This window comes from Lagopus muta, chromosome Z (assembly GCF_023343835.1).
Source record: "Lagopus muta isolate bLagMut1 chromosome Z, bLagMut1 primary, whole genome shotgun sequence".
In the NCBI taxonomy this organism is placed as follows: domain Eukaryota; kingdom Metazoa; phylum Chordata; class Aves; order Galliformes; family Phasianidae; genus Lagopus; species Lagopus muta.
The window spans coordinates 71,204,445-71,225,239 of record NC_064472.1 but is presented as its reverse complement, the minus strand read 5'-3'; the positions used below and the strand labels follow the sequence as shown (position 1 = coordinate 71,225,239).

Genomic DNA, 20,795 nt, shown 5'->3' with positions numbered 1-20,795 from the left:
TGAGGTCTCGGGGGCAGCAGCAGGTATATTGCTAGCTCCAGATGTTAGCAGGAGCTTGACAGCATGCTCATCTCAGGTGCGAAGGGCCAGCAGCCCTGTATAGAAGCTTAAGTCCCTCCGCTCAAACTGCTCCAGGTGGCAGGTGGTCCTCTTTTTGGTGTCAGCAAGTCTGACAGGGGAGACTTGAACCCAGAACTCAGAAAGAAATTGCAGTTCTAGGCCTGTTGTGAATACCTGTTGAATATGACACTAGGAGCTCTGCAGGCAGTTATTCTTGTATTTTCAGGTTTAATCAAAGTTTCGTTCTTACTTTGATTATTCTGAACATGTTTGCAGAAAACCTGCTTGCTTGGATATATCTTTACTCAGGCTGAGGACAGAGCTGACCGCAGTTAGACATATAAATTGTAAACAATGCAATATGCTTTAAGGAGAGCACTGGTAGAAACTTAAGCTTGAGAATATGTAGGTTCAACAGAAGGTGCAGTGAAAGTAGAACCAACTGAATAGGTAAGATGTGTTGACAAAAGAAAGTTGTTTGTTTGACTGTTCTTAAAGGTGTTTTCTAGCACTTAAGTATGATTGAAAAGGAAATCTCTAATGGATGAAGGTAGCATTATCTTCAGCCCTGTACAACGGCATGATTAGACAAGAAATTCTTTCAAAATGCTTTTAGAAGAAGAGCTCTTCTGCCTGGCTCAAATTCTTCAGGGTGTGTCAAATGCATTTTACTGCCCATGTAAACCCAGAGGCAGTGTGATTGTTTAGGTGGCTGGTAAGATCCTTGTGCTCTTGGCTGGTCATTTTCTGCTGCATTGTGTACTAACAGAGTGCATGATGCATGGTGGCAAGGACAGCTGCGGCCAGCTGACAGGAGTGACCTTTCTGGGGAGCCACTGTGTTTGGAGGATTCGATCAGTGGCGTTTGCTTCCCAAATCCATGCTTCAGCAGTGGTTCTGTATAAGAGCTTATGTGAAAAAGGAGACAGAGACGTCAGAATGCAAGTTTCTGTGTTAAAGCATTTGATTATGTGAATAGGCATGCTGTGTTTGGTTGTTTTGAGATCGTATTGTGTTCTGAGAAAATTACCAAGCTGTCCTAGGAGGATGGTGTTGGTAATGTCTTCATCATGAGGAAATGTGAGTCCAGTGCATCTGTGCTGCAGGGGAAAGAGTGAGAAGACCATGATTTTGTTGGTCCCTGTTGTGCCTCCTGTGGTGATCTCCATGCTGTGGGAGACATGAATGCTTCCTGCCTCCCAGCTCCAGTTGCATGTGGGTTTCTGTGTGGGCTGGAGAAAGACTCCATGTTTTTTCCAGCACTGTGTAATTCTACCCTGTGTTTGATGGCTGAGATTAATCCACTGAGAAATGAACATTTCCTGGTGTCATCTCATCCTTTTCCTGATGTGGAATGAGTTGCCTGCTCTTTCTGCATGTTAGCATCTGTTTTTGCAAGATGGAGACAGTAATGCTTATCAGCTGTGGATGGATTCTGAGGTTTTCTTTAGGTGTGGAAAACATTTGTAAAATACCATGTTGATAGGTGCTGTGTGCTGCACGTGCAAGCCTTTCAAGAACCTGAACTGTTAAGTCATTAGTAACTTGAAAATCCAAACCTCATTTTTAGTGGCAGACCAGGACACAGGCCTGGAATAATGACAAGTTAGGATGATAACCATTTGGGAGATATTTAAATGAAAGTTTGTTTTTGTTTTAGTGCCCTGTTCACTTTATAGTAAGTTAACTTTCTATTTTTTGTAAGTACTAATTATTTGCCATGGCTTCTAACTTTGTGAAGAACTCTTTTAATCTCAAGTTTAGGAACTGCTACGGTTTGCTTTCCAGATGGTGTTTAGTCTGCAGAAAATACAATGCTTCTCTTCAGGACTTCATCAAAGTTTTGTTCTGTTTTATTTTAGAAATCTTCCAGAATCCCTGAGGATGACATCAGGTTAAAAAAAAGTAGAGACCAAAACTGTGCCAATTTCTTGGAGCCAGCTACTGCGCTTGCTACAAAGGAAGAAAAAATGGAAATTGAAGTTCCAGTTTCTGAGCATAAAAGCATCACCACAGTGGCTTCACCACATCCCATAGACAATCCAACCCACCTCTTTTCTTCTGCTGCCAGCCACAATGGACTTAAGGACAGGCATGAATCTCTGGACAGTGAAGTTGCTAAAGAGATCAGATATCTAGATGAAGTGCTGGAGGCAAACTGCTGTGATTCTTCTGCTGATAATACCTTTAATGGGACATCCTCTCCTCAGCTAAGTGCAGTCACCATCATGGATGGCTCAGGTGCTTCAGTTAATGTCTCTAATGATTCAGTACCCAATGCAAGGGAAGAAAATACAGCTGACAAGCAGGCGCCCTTGGTTGTTAAACCACATGAAGCTAGTACAGCAGGTGAAAGCCTGAACTCTAATGGCCATTCCTTGGGTGGACTGAAGGAAGACACTGGGGAAAGTTTGAAGATGCCCGGAAGTCCCACTTCTTCAAACAGTTCTAGAAGATCTTCTAAGGATGGAGAAACAACTCTTACAACCCTTAAGAAAGAGGCTAAGTTTGAACTCCGAGCTTTCCACGAGGACAAAAAGCCCTCTAAGCTCTTTGAAGATGAAGATGAGAAAGAAAAGTATAGGGTCCGCAAAGTGAGACCATCAGAGGAAATGATAGAACTTGAAAAAGAAAGAAGGGAGCTCATTAAAAGCCAGGCTGTCAAGAAAAACCCTAACATTGCCGCCAAATGGTGGAACCCTCCCCAGGAGAAGACTCTAGAGGAACAACTGGATGAAGAGCATTTGGAATCCCACAAAAAGTATAAGGAGCGCAAGGAGAGACTGCAGCAGCAAAGTGCAACACCAACATCTCCCAAACAGGTCAGCTGCTCCTTTGTACCACCAGAGCCAGTGAATATCAAGAAAGAGGATATTGTCACAGAGCAAATTGATTTCTCAGCTGCCAGGAAGCAATTCCAACTGATGGAGCATTCAGGTCCATCTCAGGGTCAGGTCCCACCAAGGCGATCTGGAACACCCAAGATGTTCTCCGTCAAACCATTCTATAAAAGCCTCAATCCTTCAAATGCAGACAGGCCTCTCTCCACTATTACAAGACCTGTTTCAATGTATGGACAAACAGGTCAACATGAGGGTAATGACATCACTGTTGTCAAAGCACAGAAAGTCTCCTGTTCTTCAGAGGAAGATACAAATGCTCAGAGCAACAGTGCTGACCCAATAAGAGAGTTACCATGTAGTGATAGCTCCAGAGCTGGACAGGCCTCGAAACTGTGGTCAGAGGATGGAGAATTCATGAGTGCAAGAGCTGTCTTCACGGTGGTGAAGGATGATGTACAGGGTGTGCTAGACCATCTCCCAAAGTCAGCCAGCGCCTCCTCCCCTCCCGAGGAACTTGACTCCGGTTTGGATGACTTGTCTGTAAGATCTCAGGATACCACTGTCTTGGAGACCCTTTCCAATGACTTCAGCATGGATAACATCAGTGACAGTGGTGCCTCTAATGAAACTATGAGTGCCCTGCAAGAAAGCTCATTGGCAGATTTCTCCCTGCCACAGACCCCGCAGACCGATACTCCAGCAGAGTGCAGGGGTGAAGGCATGTCCAAATCATTCAGTGACCCAGGCTGTGACTCACTGTCTTCTGCCTTGGCAGATTCTATGCTGATGGACAACCAGCTGGAATACCACGCTGGTCTGCTTGTTCAGAATGCCATCCAACAAGCCATAGCCGAACAGGCAGATAAAACAAATGGCAAGGAAGAGAAAATCCCAGCAGAGCAGGATATCTCTGCCAAAGAGCAGCCGGCCACCACCAGGCTATCTTCAACCTCCAAGGAGCAGCAGAACCCAGTATTTAAGCCACCCCAGGTGTCTTCACCTGTTCAAGAAAAAAGGGACACCATACCAAAGACTTCAAAAGAAGACAACTCAGGACTCAGGGAAGGGAAGAGTTTGCAGCAGTCGCCCGTGTACTCTGCCAGCCAGCCATTCCTTGTGGAGGAGAACAGGCACGAAGTCAGTTACTTCAGCAAGTATTCAGAGGCAGCCGAGCTGAGGAGCACTGCCTCCATCCTTGCCACGCAGGAACCTGAAGTGACCGTGGGCCCTTTCAAGTTACGATCAAGGAAGCAGCGGACTTTATCAATGATAGAAGAAGAAATCAGAGCTGCCCAGGAGCGAGAAGAGGAGCTGAAGAGGCAGCGGCAAGGTCTGCAGATGGCACCAAGCCCCGTCACGAAGAGCGCACCACCCCTGCCCACCAGAACAGTGTCTTACAAAACTGCACCAGGTGAGAACCCAACACACTGCAGGGGAAATGTAATGCAACAAAAAGGTCAGATCAGATTCATTTTTTTGCCGTTTTTGACTGAATGCAGGATGTCTGTTTTAGAGGGTGTGGGAGAGTTGCCATGATTTTATCTTCTTGGAAACTGCAGTATTCAAGCAGAAGGAGGGCATGTGACAACCCAGATTTCCCTCTATGTGGAAATGTCCAACTGGGGATGCTTTCTGTTTTTCCTGAACATAGTACAGAAGTAATAATCATATCCTATCGATCGTTATTAGAAGATGATGCACCGCATTCATCTTATGCCACATTGTAGCATAATGTGTTTATCACTGCTCTCCTCCAATCACCCAAAATTAAATTTAACATCATCGTGAGAAATGATCGGCAGCATTTTTTGGAGGTATGCAGCTATTTGAAAAATGAGCATGCAACACTCTTGCAAGTCATTAAGGAAGTGCAAAGATAGCTGGCATTTACAGGTTTTAGATCAGATTTTGTTTGTTTTGCTTTCTCTTATCAGATGTTACTTGGCTTTCTTGATAAACTTGGGTAAAAAGATGCCCAGAGCTGAGCGTGCCATGTATTTCAGTTGATGTCATACATTACTTCATTGCACAGGTATTAGAAACAAAGTGTTTAGTGGGTTCAATAGAAGTCCTCTACTGGCTGATCAGCTTCTGGTTCTTTGTGCTGGCTGACATGCACAGCAGTTACAGTGTAACAGTTTTTCTTCTCCCTCTATGAAGAGACTGAACTAGCACTTGTCCCTTCCAAATGTGTCCTGAAAAGAGCAAACAAAACAAAAAACAGCAGCACTTGTCTGGCTTATTTCTTTTGTAGTGATTTTCATGAATACAGACCTGGGTGTGCCTTGCAAGCACTTGGAAGTTTTAATTAAGCGTGGTCATTGTGAAGAAGTATTAATTTTACCCAGTGTATTTCTAGTCCATCCTTTTTTTTCAATGGATGCAAGCATAATCAAGTCAGTCAGTGGTGCTTCCAGGGCTTGTGCAGTTAATCATGCTTCCAAAACTTGTGCAGGATGTTTTCTTTTTAAATCCACTGAAGACTAAAAGCAAGGCTGGACTGAGTCCTTAATGCAATCTAAGTTTTGAGCTGAAGTGTCACACAACATATAAATAGCTAACACTTGGTTTTGTTTCTTCTGTAGAGAGAATGATTTTAATCAGTGTTTCTTTCCAAAAAATGTAGCAGATGTTGATAATTTCTTTGGAGTGCTATTATTGCTGCTCTTATTTTTTGATAGAGAGCCTCCAGAAATTGGTGTGCATTGTGCAGTGTCTGGCAGGATAACAGACATGGCACCATGGCCCTCGGCTTGCGTAAGTCCTCACTGTGTAAAGGTGTGCTCATGACCACTGCGTCAAACAGCATCATCTGTAGCTCTGTGTGCTTGAAATGAGGCATTTTACTCACAAGTGGTTTTGGGATAGCTGCTGACACTAATGCTTGTTTTAACAGAGCACCTGGGAAAACAGTATATTTCTGCTAGTTCTTATTCCTCTGTACAACAAGATGTTTACTTTGTGTCTGATGATAAAACGCTCATTGTAATTTATATTTTAATGAGAATATGAGTTTATATTTGTAATGAGTCATTATAGTTTCCTGTAGAAGTCCAACTGCCATATGTTCAGGAAAGAAAATTGGGATGTATTTGCCAGTGACTCAAACTACTGCAGTCTACAGCTGGTGACAAGGCAAATAATTAATTTCTAGGAAAAGATGAATATGTGTAATGATGTAATTGATCAAAAGAACCAAAAAGATCATTGTCTTCTTTTTTTTTCCTGTGTCTTCTACTTTCACTGCTTTCCAAGCAGTGGATGTGTTCAGCAGAGCTCTTTGCTGCTGTAATATGGCTCAGTGCCCTTGGCATTCCAGGGTGAGTATCAACTTATCAACTTATCATCAACTTACCTCACCTGTGCTACCCCTTCATCCAGATCGTTTGAGGAGGTGCAGTAAGTAATCAGATTGCAAATTACCTGCCTCCCAGATTGCTTTTTGGTGATGAACTGGGCAGGTCTGCTTTGCTAGGACATCTGGTGGTCCTTCACTTAATGCTTTGAGCTGTCACTGTACTGTCAGGCAAACCACAAAGGAATGCAGTGAACTGAACTGCTATTTGACTGAGTGTGAAAGGCTAGCACGATTTATGTGGCTGAGATAACTGCTAATTGCTTCAGATAGCAAACAGGCTGTTTTGCCACTCTGTCATACAACTTCATAGAACTGAGAGTAACGCCACACTTGGCACCTGCCAGCCACTTAGTGCAAGCCACAAGGTTAGTAACAAGTATCCTTTAAAGCTGTTTGGGTAGTATAAAAGCTGCCTTCTAACCCATCTCAGATGACTGGGGCAAGACTCAGTGCTATTTCAGCCATGTGTTGTGCATACACACAGCTATTATCTGGGGTAATAATGTTTAAGAATCACAGAAAACCCTGAGTTGGACGGGATCCCCAAGGACCATGGGGTCCAACCCCAGCTCCACACAGCACCACACAAACCCAAACACTGTGCTGTGGCAGCTTGAGGCCGTGCCTGCTGCTCTGGGGAGAAAAATACTTGTGAAATTGTATTTCAGTGTGAGCAGTTTCCACACTGCTTCGGTGCAGCACTTTCTGCACGTGGCAGGGTGTTGAGCAGCTGCACAGCAATCCAGGAGTTTGCTCCTGCAGCATGTGGGTGGCTCGCCATCCTTTGTGGGCAGAAAAGCTGGGCTGTTTAATAGTTCCTTTGAACAAATGTGTGATTTAGTAGGTTCCTGCCTATGTTTTATGGTGATCGTGTATATCCCTTTTATTATGAGTACCTAGAATACGAAGAATTTGTATCTTAACTGCATGTAGTGCCTGGCTGTAATAATTCCCTTCAAAAGAAGTGTATTTTTAAAGTGTGAAAATCATTATGTGAGTGGGCTGCACTCGGTGGAGACTTTTCAGTTCGAGAGAAACCCATCATGAACATTCGCTGTCTCATAACAGCTTGGGGAGATCCCCAGCATGAGAAGCCATGCCTAGAAAAAGCTTTCCTGAAGCTGCCATATCGGCCTTACTGATGTTTGTGACCAAAGCACTGCCACTCGAGGCAGAAGGCAGTGTTGCATACCCTGCTCACCCATGCTGGAGCTCAGCCCCATCCATCTGTGCATGTGTCTGGGAGAGCTCCCCACCAATCATCCATCCTCATTTTCAGTTAGTAAGCTGGATGGGAGACTTCCAGTGGAAAGGAAAAGCCCAGGGGGACACTGCAGTTTATGATGGCAAGTGATCATGTATCTTTTGATGTCAGGTAACTGTGTGGAGTCTAGCTATGGAGAGTAAGCCTCTGTCAGAGGGGTTGCTTCAGCCTGCAAACAATTTCCCCCTCTTGTTTTTCACCAAAAAATACCTACACTAAAGGAAGCTTTGCATGTTAAGCCTCATCCCAGAGAGACATTTTGCAGAGTGAAATGAGAGGCAAAAATTCTGAGGCAAGGTTCTTGCAATATCTGTAGCCATTGCAAAATTTTTAATGCTCATTATAGGTGTAAAGAGTAAGATTAGGTGTAATACATATACATTAACCCCTTTTTAAAATAATTTTGAGAAAGGCCAGAGCAGAAGTGCAGCCTGTGAGCTCATGAAGGATACTGCTTGCTTACAATTTCATAAGCACCAGTGAAGGAAAAGCAAAGTTCATCATTCTCTTCTGCAAGGATTCTCTGGAGCACTCATCACTCATCCTCCAGACACCTCCAGGAGAGCCTTAGCAGGCTACCAGCCCAGCTCATTTATCATTTGCTGTCTTATTCATTCCTTAGAGGAGGATGCATGATGTGAAAGGACCTTAAAGAGCTAAGGGTTTTTTTCCTTTGCTATTTGCTTGTTTGTGTATTTGCATATTCAGGTTGCTCACGTGGTGTTCAAGTTCAAAGAAGCCCACCTTTCACCTGCAGTGGTAATGAGACTCCACGTTTCCAGCGTGGTATTTTTGCATATATTTGAACCATCCCTGAGTTCATCCCAGGCTAGTTTTCTAAAAAGATCAGTCTTGGTGAATTACTTTATTTTGAAAAGTTTTCTGTGCAGGTGCCTTAAAGATGCCAGCAGCATCTGTAAAGTAGTTGCTCTGTGCAGAGCTCCAAAGAGACCTTTGGCTAACATGTTTGCTGGTCCTGGTTTAGGCTCCTGTTCTGCCTACTGTTCTGCCTCCTGTCCAAGATCTCTTCTCTGTTGCTCTTTCCTTCCTTTGCAGCAGACCAGCTGGGCATGGACAGCCCATTCGTCCTCTTACAGCAGGTGCTTGGACACCCATCAGGCTTGTAGGCATGGATGTCGCCTTGCTCAAAACTGTTCTTGCTCCCCAGGTACTCTGCAGAGGTTTTGGTTGGGATGGGAGTTCATCCATTCCCAGTTCTTCCAGGTCTTTGTTTTCACACAGAGCTGCCAGGCACTGCCTTGCACGCAGCTCTGAGTTCCCCCTTCCAGAGCTTCCCCATTCTCTGAGCACTGAGTAGAGCATTTCTCAAAGCAGCTTTGGCCTGCTGTGAGTTCAGGGGAAGAAATAAAGAGAAATCAAAATTCTAAGTGGATGAAGCCAGAGACTGGGGAGCTGTCACCAGGTCTGGGGCCACAGAATATTTATCAGTATTTGTCTAAAAGAGGGAAAAACTCTTAACTTCACAGGTGAAGCCTTAGGGTGTTTATCCTATACTCAATGTCATGCAACAGGGACTTCAAAGGACTGCCTTCGTCTGGAGGACACTGCTGATAGCACTTGTGACTTGGGGCTGCAGTTTTCACTGGTACCCCACTGTTTGGCTGAGAGCATGGATATCATCATTACTGAGTGCAGATTTGGGAAAGGACCACCTGCAGTGTGTGAGTGAACTGGGTGGCAAGCACAGGACTGCAGAAGTGGAAATCACCTGTGATCATTGTATCCTGCGATGCTTTTATGTGATGCTGAACCTACATACTGCCTGAGAACAGCACTTATCCACGTGGAAATCTGCCAGAAGAAAATTAACCCATCAGCATGTCTACCTCAGCCTGAACTGGCAGACTGAGTCTGCACCAGAGCCAAGAGGTTGCAAGAGCCCTGAAGCCTCAGACATCCCATCATCTCACCACAAAACTGCCTGCTGCTTCTGCCAGGCACTGCTGTTAGCATGGGAAGGATTTCCACCTGCTTACCTATTTTCAACACATATTTAGGAAGAGACCTCCTCATCTGTGAAAAGTAGTCAAAATGAGGCTGTGAATTCCAGTGTTTTTAGTGGAATTCATCCACGTACATGGGGAAAACAATTGCATAAAGGGTGATCTCATGTGGTTGGAGACCAACAAACCACTGTTTTGCTGTGGGGAAGGCACATTTCTACCTCGGCTTCTCTATTTGTGAAAATGAAACCACAGCACCATTCCTGTCAGCCCTACGCAGTGTACACAGCACAGCCACGTGTTGCTCCTGGATTGCTGCCACAGCATAGAAATGGCTGGCTCTTCCACTGGGTAGGGAAGATCTGCTTGTAGCATTCTTCTAAAATGCAGATCCCCAGATCCCACTCTTTGTGTCACTTTCCAGGATGGAAGGGACTCGTCTGTAGGTCTGGTCAGTATGTGTTGTGTCTGTGTCTCCAGGGAGCTCAGAGAAGCTGTGTGGGACAGCTAAGAAGTCACTAATTACTACAAGAATGAAGGAATACAACAGCATACCTGACCCTTAAGCAGGCCTTTCATTTCCAGCTCACTCTTTTACCTACTGGACCTAATGACCAGGATGATGGTTGCTCGTGGAAATACCCCTTCTGCATCCTACTAGGGTGTTTCAGGGGGGTTGAATTCCCAGCCTCATCCCTGCACCAGCCATCATAACCAAACCTTTAACAAGAAACAAGTGATGTTGGGTTTTTCCGTGCTGGTTAGAAATGAAATAAGCCCAGCAAGGGTATTTCTTGTAATTCTGGCTCTGGTTTCACTTCTTTCATTAAGCTTCTGATGACTCTTTCAGAGGTTCCATGGCTGCTCTCTAGTGGTTACCACTGTTAATGACACTTTTTGGAAACAGCTGGGTTTTTGCATCAGCAACAGGAAGTTTCATGAAAATCTGTATGCTCCTTCTGGTTATTTTCCTTATTTGTATGACTTAGGGGTTGGTTGGTTGGTTGGTTTTCCTTTCCTCATCCATTGAACAGTCTCATTTCATAGAGATGCCATGTTATGGAGAAGGGAACCTGATTTTCTTCAGCAATAGCTTTTTCCCCCCATAGCCAAGTATTTTTCTCATGTGACCAGCCAGATGAGAGCCCTTCTCACTTAATTCATTTCTGCCATCAGCCAGGACAGGACCCTCTTACATTATTCCCACACCCGTAGCCAGCCCTCACTCTTACCAATTGCTCATCCCCACTGACATGTGCTGCACTGTCAGCTGTAGCAGTGCACAGCTGTCCTCCCATAGGGTGCTGATGTTTCCCCACTACCCCCTTGCTCATTGCACTTGTCTCCCCATCCTGTCCAGCTGCAGTTTGTGGGAAGTAATCCAGGGGAGAGCAACGCCAGAGAACTGTGCAAAGCTCTCAGCAGGTCAGAAGCATGGGAATAAAAAAAAGGCCATCAGCGTTTAACCAGACTGCCTACTCTGGATATCTAATGCATGGTGGTATCCTGTGCACTGCACTGTCTGAGACAGAAAAAAATCCAGTTTGTGGTTTTTCAGCACCTTGTGTACATTTTCAAACCACTGCTATGAGTCTTACAAGAGGGGGGTAATCCAGCTGGATACTCCTGTAAACAGTGATGATGGGTTAAATGTGCCTTATGTTGTTTGATAATTTTGCTAGATTTGGTAGACAGGTTTTGTAATATTTTGATGTAGTGGGCTTCAAGAGGAAGGAGGAGGAGGAGGCAAGTGTTTTAAAAACCCACCAACTGTTCCAGTTTGTCAGGTTGTTTCACAGGTTTCATTCCAATCTGTTTCTTCATGCAGACACCACTGAAAATGCTTATCCTGCTCTCTTCTTCTGGAAACAACTTGCGAGTCCTTGAGCTTAGAAGGGATTCTTCTTCTTCTTGTCATTGCAGGAAAGATAGAGAAAATCAAGCCTCCTCCATCCCCTACCACAGAAGGACCTGCCTCACACTCCGACCTGCAGGCTGAGGAGCCTGCAGGAGCCCAGCGACCCAAGAACCTGATGGAGACCCTCATGGAGGATTACGAAACACACAAAACCAAGAGACGAGAGAGGATGGATGACAGCAGTGTGAGTGCACTCTTCCTTTTCACTTCCTGCTGATCACAATTACTGAGAGTTGGACAACAAAAATATATTTCCCTAGAATCTGTTCAAGTCACCTTGCAGGTGCTGAAGGGCTGTAACACATTGTAAGGGCCAGCATGTCAGAAATGGAAGGATGAGGGCTGGTGGGATGGAAGACAGTGTCTGTGGAAATGTAAAAAACAGCTCACATTAATCTCCACTTTGACTAAGTAATAATATTGAGAACAGTAGGCAGTCGCCCTGAAATTGGTAGGTTTTTTGAATTCACCTGCCATCAAGATTTGCTAGTGGGTTGTTTTAACAGCTGCTTTGACACTGTGGATCAAGCATATGTTCATGCCTTTGTTTGTTGACTCACAAAGTGCAGTCCCAGAATGCTTGGAGTTGAAAGTAAGAAAGTGGTTGCCCTCCTGCAAGTAGTCCCTGGGAGAACTGGAGAGGGAATGTCTCAGAAAAAAACCATGGGTCCCTCAGTGCGCTGTCTCCCACCGGATTTGTTGTATTTCTTCTCCACACAAACAGAAACAGAAAATTGGCCAGATTTCAGTTTGTGAAAGCTGTGCCTGGGTTTCAGCAATTCCTGTAGCAGTTTAACCTACCACCCTCTTTACTGAAGGCAATAGTAAGAGGAGCTATGAATTTCATAGCTGGAAGTCCCAAAATCCAGGTGCATACATTGCACAGCCTGTTTCTCAACAAAGCATGAGATGTTTCTTCTTCACACTTCTTGATGTTTCTTCTTCACAGAATTTCTGTGGGGAACTAGTGCAGAGCAGTGAGATGTAAGTGAGATACAAAACTTCTTAAATGTGTTTTGTGTTTGCTGAAGCAGCTGGAGCCCTCCAGACACTTCCCAGAGATGTCAGAACAATGATCCCAGCTGCAAGGAGCTCATGCTCCACGCAAATCACATTCTAGTAGGTCTCATTGATGGCAGAGTCTGATGAGGCACATAGAAGTGAAGTTTTATAATGTGGATACCAGACAGTGCTATTCTGGCAGCTTCTAATCATTGTGAATATTGCATAATAGTATAAGGGGTCAAAAAGGATGAAACGCAGAGGGATCCTGCTGCACTTCTGCTGGTTAACCAAAACACAGAGGAGGGATGACTCAAAATGCAGGCAGATGGGTCTCTGAAGCACACCAAAAGCTTTTCAGTCCCTTCTACTGAAGGCTTTGAATAACCTCCATCAGCTTCATGAAGCAAATCTGGTGGCTCAAAACCTCACTGCAGAGAAGAAGCTGCATACTCACCATGTGCTTATCCCCAGCATACTAACCCCCATCAAGAGTGAGCAGGGCTTGCCCTCTCTGAAACCTTCTCACACAGCTGGGATAGCCGCATGTTGTAGGTAAGGTGTCATCAGTGCAAGTGGCCAGGTTCTTTCCAGGTGCCTGTGTGCAAAACTCCTCCGGTGCATGCACTGGTGCTTCCCAGACACACGTTTGCCAGGATTGTTTCGTCTATTCTTGCAATTCAAGGTATGCCCTGATGTCCCGGCTGGGATCACTGATGTCTCAGCACCTAACCAGAAGGTGTGCCCTGCCTGTGTCTAACAAAACAGAAGAGCACCTCCGTGACCTGTTAAGGCAGGGGTGGAAGTCAGCAGATGTGATCACCTCAGTGGGATCTTTGAGAGGCTTAAAGTCTGTGGAAATTCTCTATCACATGCTGACTACAGGTCTGTAGGGCTTCTGTTTCTCCCTACACAAAGGTGCACCAGAAGGCAGAAGAGTTCCAAGAGAACCTGATCCCTGCTTCTGCCTTCACCACCACCACTTTCTGCTTTGTGTTTGACTTGAGTGGCTCCACCGGGGCAGCTCTGGCCAGGGTTTGCCAGTGTGTTGCTTTTCAGAGATGGAGAGCAAACCAAGTGTATCTGCTTTTGGAAGAGCTTCACTGCTCTGCCAATTGGGCAGTTTCTTCCGAAGAGGATGTATGGGCTTAGCAGGTGAGGAAACAAAAGCATCAGCAAAGAAATGAGTCAAGCACCAACAGTAAACAAGACTGAGACAGGCCAAGCGTGTCATTTAAAAAAAAAAACAAACACCAAGTGGAGTAATGGTTTTGTTTGTTTGTTTTTTTCATGACACCAAGTTGCTTGAAATCCTGTTCTCTGAGATGTGGAAGTTCTTACAATTTATGTTGTTCTTGTTTCCTAGTTGTAACATGCTTGTTCAATGTACTAATGCTGGTCTTTTCCCTTTCTACCAGTACACCTGTAAATTACTGTCTAGCAAGGTTACTTCAGAGGTACTTTTCAACTGCTTATTTATTTTTGCTTCCTCTTGCATGGTGGTTCCCAGTGCATGTTGCTGCAGTTTGCATTTTCATGCTGTGTGCCAGTACTGTTTTGTATCAAAGCTGGGATGCAAATGTGTGGGGGATATCCCATCTTATCTCCCATCAGCCAGTGTTTGTGTGGCTGGTTTTCTCTCCCCTGGATTCTTGTTACAGCCCCTGGCATGGGAGGGGTTGCAATTAAAAGGTTGGAAGCTGCAGCCCAGGACTGAGGCATTCCTGAGGCATGAAGTGAGAACTTCTGTCATGCCATTCTGCTGGCAGAGCCACGCCTGGGGCCCAGGCACCCTCAGATACTGTGTGTGGCATTCCTCCATCCCTGGTATGAAGCAGCAGCAAAGTGCAGCATTTTGGAAGACATCCCCACACCAACCTTTCTGTGATGGAAGAAGAAAGGCAGATGTGAGTGCATGGTCCCAGCGTGGGGAATGGTGTGAGCATGTCCCCGTCCCTGTGCATCGCAGTGTGATGAATGACGCAGTCCCACCACTTCATATCCACGCTGGTCTCAGTGTAGAAGAAACCCAGACCTGATTAGAATAAGGGTAAATTTTCAGTGGCGTTTGGCATTCTGTCAGAATGCACAAGGTAATAACTTGCACTGCTTTTTAGGAATGAGGTGCTCAGTAACATGGACATTTCAGTGGCCTGTAGTTTTCTGCGCAGGTGTACTTGTGAATCTGTGCTTCTCTAAGGGACACAAACAGGTCCTAGTAATGGCTGACACTCATCTGTCCAGCACCAGTACTGTGCTATATACTCATATCTCCCACTATTTCCCCATCTCATAGCATATCTTCTCCACATCAGGCTGCTCAAGACAGGTACATGAATATCATCTGTCCTGGAGAGTAAAGAAAAATAAAAACTGTGCCTTCTCCTATTCTTTATTTTATTGTGGGTTTTCTCTTACTGCTAGCAGTCAGCAGTGACTGATCCTTGTGTGGAGCATTTCTAGAGAGTTGAGCAGTATAGGAGCTTCCACAGTAGTGGTCAGGGCATCATGTACTGTGAGGGGCAGGAGCTCAAGGGCAGGCTCCATGTGCCTGCATTGAGGAAGGGTATTGGCATGAGGAGCAGTGAGCTGGAAGGCAGTGTGCATGGATGGGGAAGGGGAAAAGATGTGTTTTCAGCATGGCCGTGAAGCAAGCTGTTACCAAAATAGCCAAGTCTGTGTTAAAAGCACATCCTCGTGCAGTTCTACAGAGACCACTGATAGCTGTGTGCCTGCACAAGTGGAGATTGTACTCATCCTTAAAAACAGCTGCTTTTGTTTGTACAGGTCTAAGTGTTACTGGATATACTTGGCATTAACCTGACTTTACTAAATACCAGTCATACTGTAGTTGGTAACTGTGGTCAGGTAATTCTGACATTGTTTTTTAAGGTGACTGCTGAAAATTTTTGATTTATGAAATAAAAAACCAGCAGACTAGGTCTGATGCAGAGGACACACAGCTTATGCTACAATACTGACCAGCAGCAGTAGTACTCTTACTTTCTTGTTTTGCATGAGAATGCTTTGATCCCACCAGCCAGCTCCTCAATATGCTCGCTGGAGGTCAGGTATGTTCTAGCACTGCGTGGGCACAGCACAGAAAATACCTTTGTGCTGAAGTAGCTGATGCAGTTCATCACTCAGTAGCTCTAACTGTGTGTTAAAGCATTTGGTTTTCTGTTATTTCTTTTTTGCCTGATGTGCTTCTCTGGAGGTGTCGTTCTGCATGGAGGTGGCAGAACGTAGACACTCCAATCTCTGCATTTTCTTATTTCTGTTGCTCTTAGTTCTTCCAGGTCCAAATGGGAAGAATTAGTAATATGTGAAGCTCCAGAAAAATCTGTTTGCTTCCACATTGGTTTTCTGCTACTGTACAGTGAAAATTAGCTTGTATTGTACAGTGGTCAGTTTCACTCAGTCCCTTGTGGTGGGATTATGCTGTGGACTGAAGCATGTCTATGTTTTGCTCTTTATTCTCTTTACCAGTAAGAGAGCAGATATTGTTATGCCTGTCAGAGTAAAATGCAGGACAGGTCAGTCTCCATCTCGAGGATGGGTAAACAAATTAATCTTGCACTTGATGGTGATAGCTGTTTTGACCTTTTCTCAAAATCCTCGAAAACACTTGAAATCTGTCAAGGAAAAGCCTCTGACGTTCTCAGCAGAACCTAGAGCTGCAACAAGAAGGTTGGTGCAGCAGGTTTTTACAGGGCAGTTTTACAGCCCTACGACTTGGTACACATTTCTGCTTCACTCCAATTCCTGCACTCCAGATCCTCTCTTTTGATGCACCTACTGGTCACATTACCCAAACAACAACAATTTATATCATGTTGCTTTTTCCATGGATGTTATTAGCCCAGGCCACTAGGCTAAGTATGAGCCAATTGCCCACCTTATGATCCCTTTGGAGCACACCCCCCATCTCTGGTGGTGTTCCAGGTACAGTCAGAGAGCAGTGGCAGCAGATGGTCCCATCTATGGGTACAGGTGGTTCTGTGGTCCCAGCTAAAAGGCTGGGGATCTGGGCTCGGAGCTGAGCCTGGCATCCATCTTCACTTTCTGCTGACTGATCTGAAGGAAAAATCCTCAGGTTTTCCAAGTCATGGCCTTTTACAAACACCACCAAAGACCATTGCAACAGGATGATTTCCAGCAAGGAAGACAGTGATCAGAAATTGTTGTAAATTATGTAAAATCCCTTTTATTTTCAGCTACCATAAACCACACCAAATTCAGGAGATGTCTCTTGGATGTATCACTGCTCTGTGACAATGTCAGTTTCAGTTTGAAATTTGTGCTGAATTGGCTTTTTTTTTTTTTTAATCTGAATTTCCTTATCTAGTGGGGAAAACAATAATTTTCTTAGTTTTTCTTAATTGTTACTCTACACTGGTCTCAGTCTGCTAGTAGTTGTCTGTTGCCATCTGAAGAAAAAAAAACAAAACAACACAATGCTTTTTTTTTTACCCTTTGTTGCTAACCATAGACCAGCCTCTCTAATTTCTTACTCTGACAGTGACGATGCCCTGATAAGTGGTTTTATTTCTCCACTGTTCAGAGGCACGTTCTGGACTGTCTTTGCATGGCTTGGGCACTCAGCACCCCAGGCACGTAGCTTAAACCTCCAGCCCTCAGCCTTGCAATTGCTTCACTGCACTGCTTGCAGCTAATATCTCAGACGGATTTCTTCATGGATTCCTTTTTTCCCTCAGATGAATCGTTGGTTTTCTGGGTGCATTTGCCCTCTAGTGGATAAAATAAAAACTGTTCAGCCTTGCTCCCACTCCCACAGCTTAGGGAAAGGCAGTGGGCATGGCATAATTCCCCAGGGTAGTACTACCAGAGCTCAAGAAGCATTTGGGCAGCGCTCTCACACACAGGGTTCGGGTTTGTGTAGTGCTGTGTGGAGCAGGGTTTGGACCCCGTGGTCCTTATGGGTCCCTTCCAACTCAGTTTTGTAATTCTTAAACTTCAGCTGTTTATTTCTGCCCCATCCAAGACTTAAGTCATCACCTCATCTGACTTCTATGCAGAGGAATCAAATAGCACATCCCTATCTCAGAAGGCCACTTTTGTGCAGAGCAGCATGCTAGAGGCTATAGGACCTGGGGGGCAGCCATTAGCTGATGGAACAGTCATATATTGTTGTTGGGGCTTTTCTACTCCTTTTATTTCTTTCTCTTTTTCTTACTGGCTCTTTAAACTTAAGAACTGCGCTTCTGCAGGACGACTGGTGCAGGCAGGCATACACTGTTCTGTATCTGCAGAAGAGCACATTGTGTGCACACCCCATTGCTAGCACCCTTTGGTCCACTCTGAATTATTTTTTTAAGTCAGTCTGTTGCACATGTATTAAAACTGTTCCTCACCTAAAATAATTGTTTCTGTGCATGCACGTGTGTCCATATATAAGGCGCATACCATATGTGCGCTTTTATATGCGTGCATATGTTTGTGCATATATATAATACAGATATATTTCTATGTGTGTTGTTACATGTGTACATATATATGCATACATGCCTCTCTACATATAACACACCTGCTGGATGTGTGGAGTTTTTATGCCTGTTCGCCCAGTGATGTGACGGATGTCCTCTCCTTCTGTCCCTCCAGGTGCTGGAGGCCACCAGGGTGAACCGAAGGAAGAGCGCGCTGGCGCTGCGCTGGGAGGCCGGCATTTACGCCAACCGAGAGGAGGACGAGTAGCTGTGCAGCATCACCTGCTGAACCAAAAGAAAAAAAAAAAAAAAGAAAAAAAACAAACAAAAAAAGAAAATATGAAAGAGAAAGGAGGGGAAAAAAAAAAAAAAAAAAAGGAAAAAAAAAAAATAAGCAGCATTTTAATCCGATATTTATTAAATACACAATGAACTCAATGATGCACACAGACATAGAAACAATCCAGCTCCCGGCAACTCTAAAACAACAGGAACAGCCCACTCAGAAAACACCCCCTCCTCCCACCCCTGCTTCCCCCTCCCAAATGATGCTAGGGTTGCAGGGCCGGGGAGTCCCGGGACACACCTCGGGGTCTGTGCCCACATCGGCCTCACCCCTGCAGCGTGACGACGTCACCCTCCGATGCTGTTTGTTTGAGGGGACCGAAAGGTTTGGGGTTGGGAATGGAATGGGGTTGTTTTTTTTGGAGGGGGGGTCTGCGCCCCTTATCTAGTAATTTATCTGTTTAAATGAAAAAAAAAAACAAAAACCCACAAATAAACGGGGAAGCATCTGTTGCAAATGTACAATCCAGCAGACTCAGTAAATACAGCCCTTGTGTTGCAAACACAAGCCATCACAATTCAGGAGTGGAATAGATGGGGATGAGAGCTAAGCCAAATGGTCACCTTAGCTTTAGGATCCTGTATGCTTGCAATATCACCTGAGCTCCAGGTTCTCAGATCATATTTACCTAACAAAGTTTCTAAATAGGAAGTCTGTATCTAGCGGATGACAACTATTTTTTGATGGTGGGGAGGGGAAAAAGAATGGTGTACATGGATAACCAATGGAGATGGACAGTTTGAAGCAGAAAGGTAGTGAGGAATGAATACAAATAAAGGACATTTAATTTTTAAAGAAGGCAATAACTGAACTAAGCCAGACTTTGGCCAAGGAAGAGGTATGAGATAGAGAGGAAAGAGAGCTACGTCTTTCACTATATTTGTACAACATAAAAAGCCTTTGGAGAAGAGTGCTTTGTGGGAGCCTTCGGGCAACAAGAAGTTGGGGGCAGGAGGGAGCGAGGGGGCAGGCAGGGGGGAAGCATGACGTTTTCCATCCAGCCAGAGCGTGCAGTGCTGCAAGCAGACCACAGGGCCCGTGCTTGTTGCTTTGGCCCGGGATCAGCCACCAGGGGTTCGTGTGCATCTGTGTGTGCGTGTGCAAGGATACGTGTGGCACTGTGCATGTGTGGGTTTTCTCCAAGGCTGTGTACCAGCTGTAGGGGTGAGTGCTCATATCTTTCTTTCTCCCTTTCCTTTTTTTTTTTTTTTTCTTTTTTTTTTTTTTTTTCTTTTTTTCTTTTTTTTTTTTTTTTCTGTCTGAAAGGGGATATAAAAAAACAAGGCACTGAGTTAATGCAGTATTTGTGATATCAAAATTTGACCCAACATGGTATTTGCATGAATCACAATTGCAAAGTATTGACCAATTTTGTAAGCTGACAATTAGGAAAAGAAATGTGGTATTTATTCTTGTGCTTTGTATTTGTATGTAGTATAGAGGCTGCGGGTTTACTCTTTTCACACAAGCAATACAATAAGAGTATTTTAGATCTGGGAACCATAATTTCTGGACCAGAAATGAACAAGTTTGGGAGGCAACAGCAACAACAACAAAAAAATGCTGAGCTTTTTTCTATATAAAACGCTCTGCCTTTTTTATAGACAAGCAATGATTATTTTGACTTCTTTTTAAAAACCACAGTGCTGGTCCTCCCCCAAGCCTCTCCTTGGCTTCATGGCCTGCTGCGCTGCTTTGTCTTGGAGCAGAAAGCTCGCTTCTAATAAGTACCAATACTGTGAACACACTCCTGGTGCTTTTCTTCAACCAACACAGCGCTTGCAACCGAACGATGTTAGTCCCCACAATTCCCCCCAGCATGCCTGTGGACATTTTGAGGCCCATTTTCAGGGAACTGTAGCACCTATGAGCTGTATGAATTGTCTCCCTCCATGCCGTGGAGCACACGAAGGCCCTGCTGACCTGTTTGCTGTGAGACGAGGTGCCCTGAGCAGAGGGCCCCGCATCAGACGATGCTCCCCAAAATGGGGGCATATCTGTATTCCCCTCCACATAGAGGTCTGCTTTCCTCCCACACCGGCTGACATTGGTCACCCATCTCAAGACCACCCATGTGCTCATGCTTTGTTTCCCCTTGGTCCTAGAAGTGCAAACCAGACTGCCCTCGACGAGGGGCACAGTTGTGGGAAAGGAGCACTGGGACTTCCGCTCTCCTCCCCATGGCGGTGGCATGTGCTGGACTCGGGCAGCCAAACTTTGCAGCCAGCAGTGTTCTTCTCTTCCAGAAATTATGGGCATTTGTCAGCAGTGCACACTCAGTGCAGCGATAGCACAGGTGCTGTGCAGCTCATTCGCCTCTCTGTTATTTCATTTGCATGCTACCAGGCTTAGGTGTTTATAAGTATACGCCAGTAATACATATCTATCTATATATAACTATATCCAACGCAACCAAGGAGCACTATTGCAGAGTTAACTTTGTCTCCACAAAAGAAGCGCTCAGATCCTTTCCTGTGGCAAAGACTGGTTTTAATGAAACTGTGTATTGAGAAATAGTTAAGCATTAGCATTTGTGATTATAAGCAGTTCGGGGTTCCAGTGCAGGTTTTCTGAATGGTTTGTTTTAAAGGCT

At 44.8% G+C, this 20,795-nt stretch overlaps 1 protein-coding gene across 6 annotated transcripts in view; it reads left to right on the top strand.

Annotated features, from left to right (window-relative positions):
* Positions 1 to 18,154, top strand: part of PALM2AKAP2 (PALM2 and AKAP2 fusion) — a 248,699-nt gene extending 230,545 nt beyond the window's left edge. For 5 of the 6 annotated variants that reach the window (XM_048932439.1, XM_048932438.1, XM_048932435.1 and 2 more), the window contains 4 exons: positions 1,923 to 4,314; positions 11,413 to 11,591; positions 13,828 to 13,866; positions 18,032 to 18,154. In XM_048932439.1, coding sequence (XP_048788396.1) covers positions 1,923 to 4,314; positions 11,413 to 11,591; positions 13,828 to 13,866; positions 18,032 to 18,124 — 2,703 coding nt within the window. In that variant the 3' untranslated portion in view covers positions 18,125 to 18,154. The remainder of the gene's footprint in view (positions 1 to 1,922; positions 4,315 to 11,412; positions 11,592 to 13,827; positions 13,867 to 18,031) is intronic. The other variant, XM_048932436.1, reaches the window with a different exon arrangement.
* The last annotated feature ends 2,641 nt before the right edge of the window (positions 18,155 to 20,795 follow it).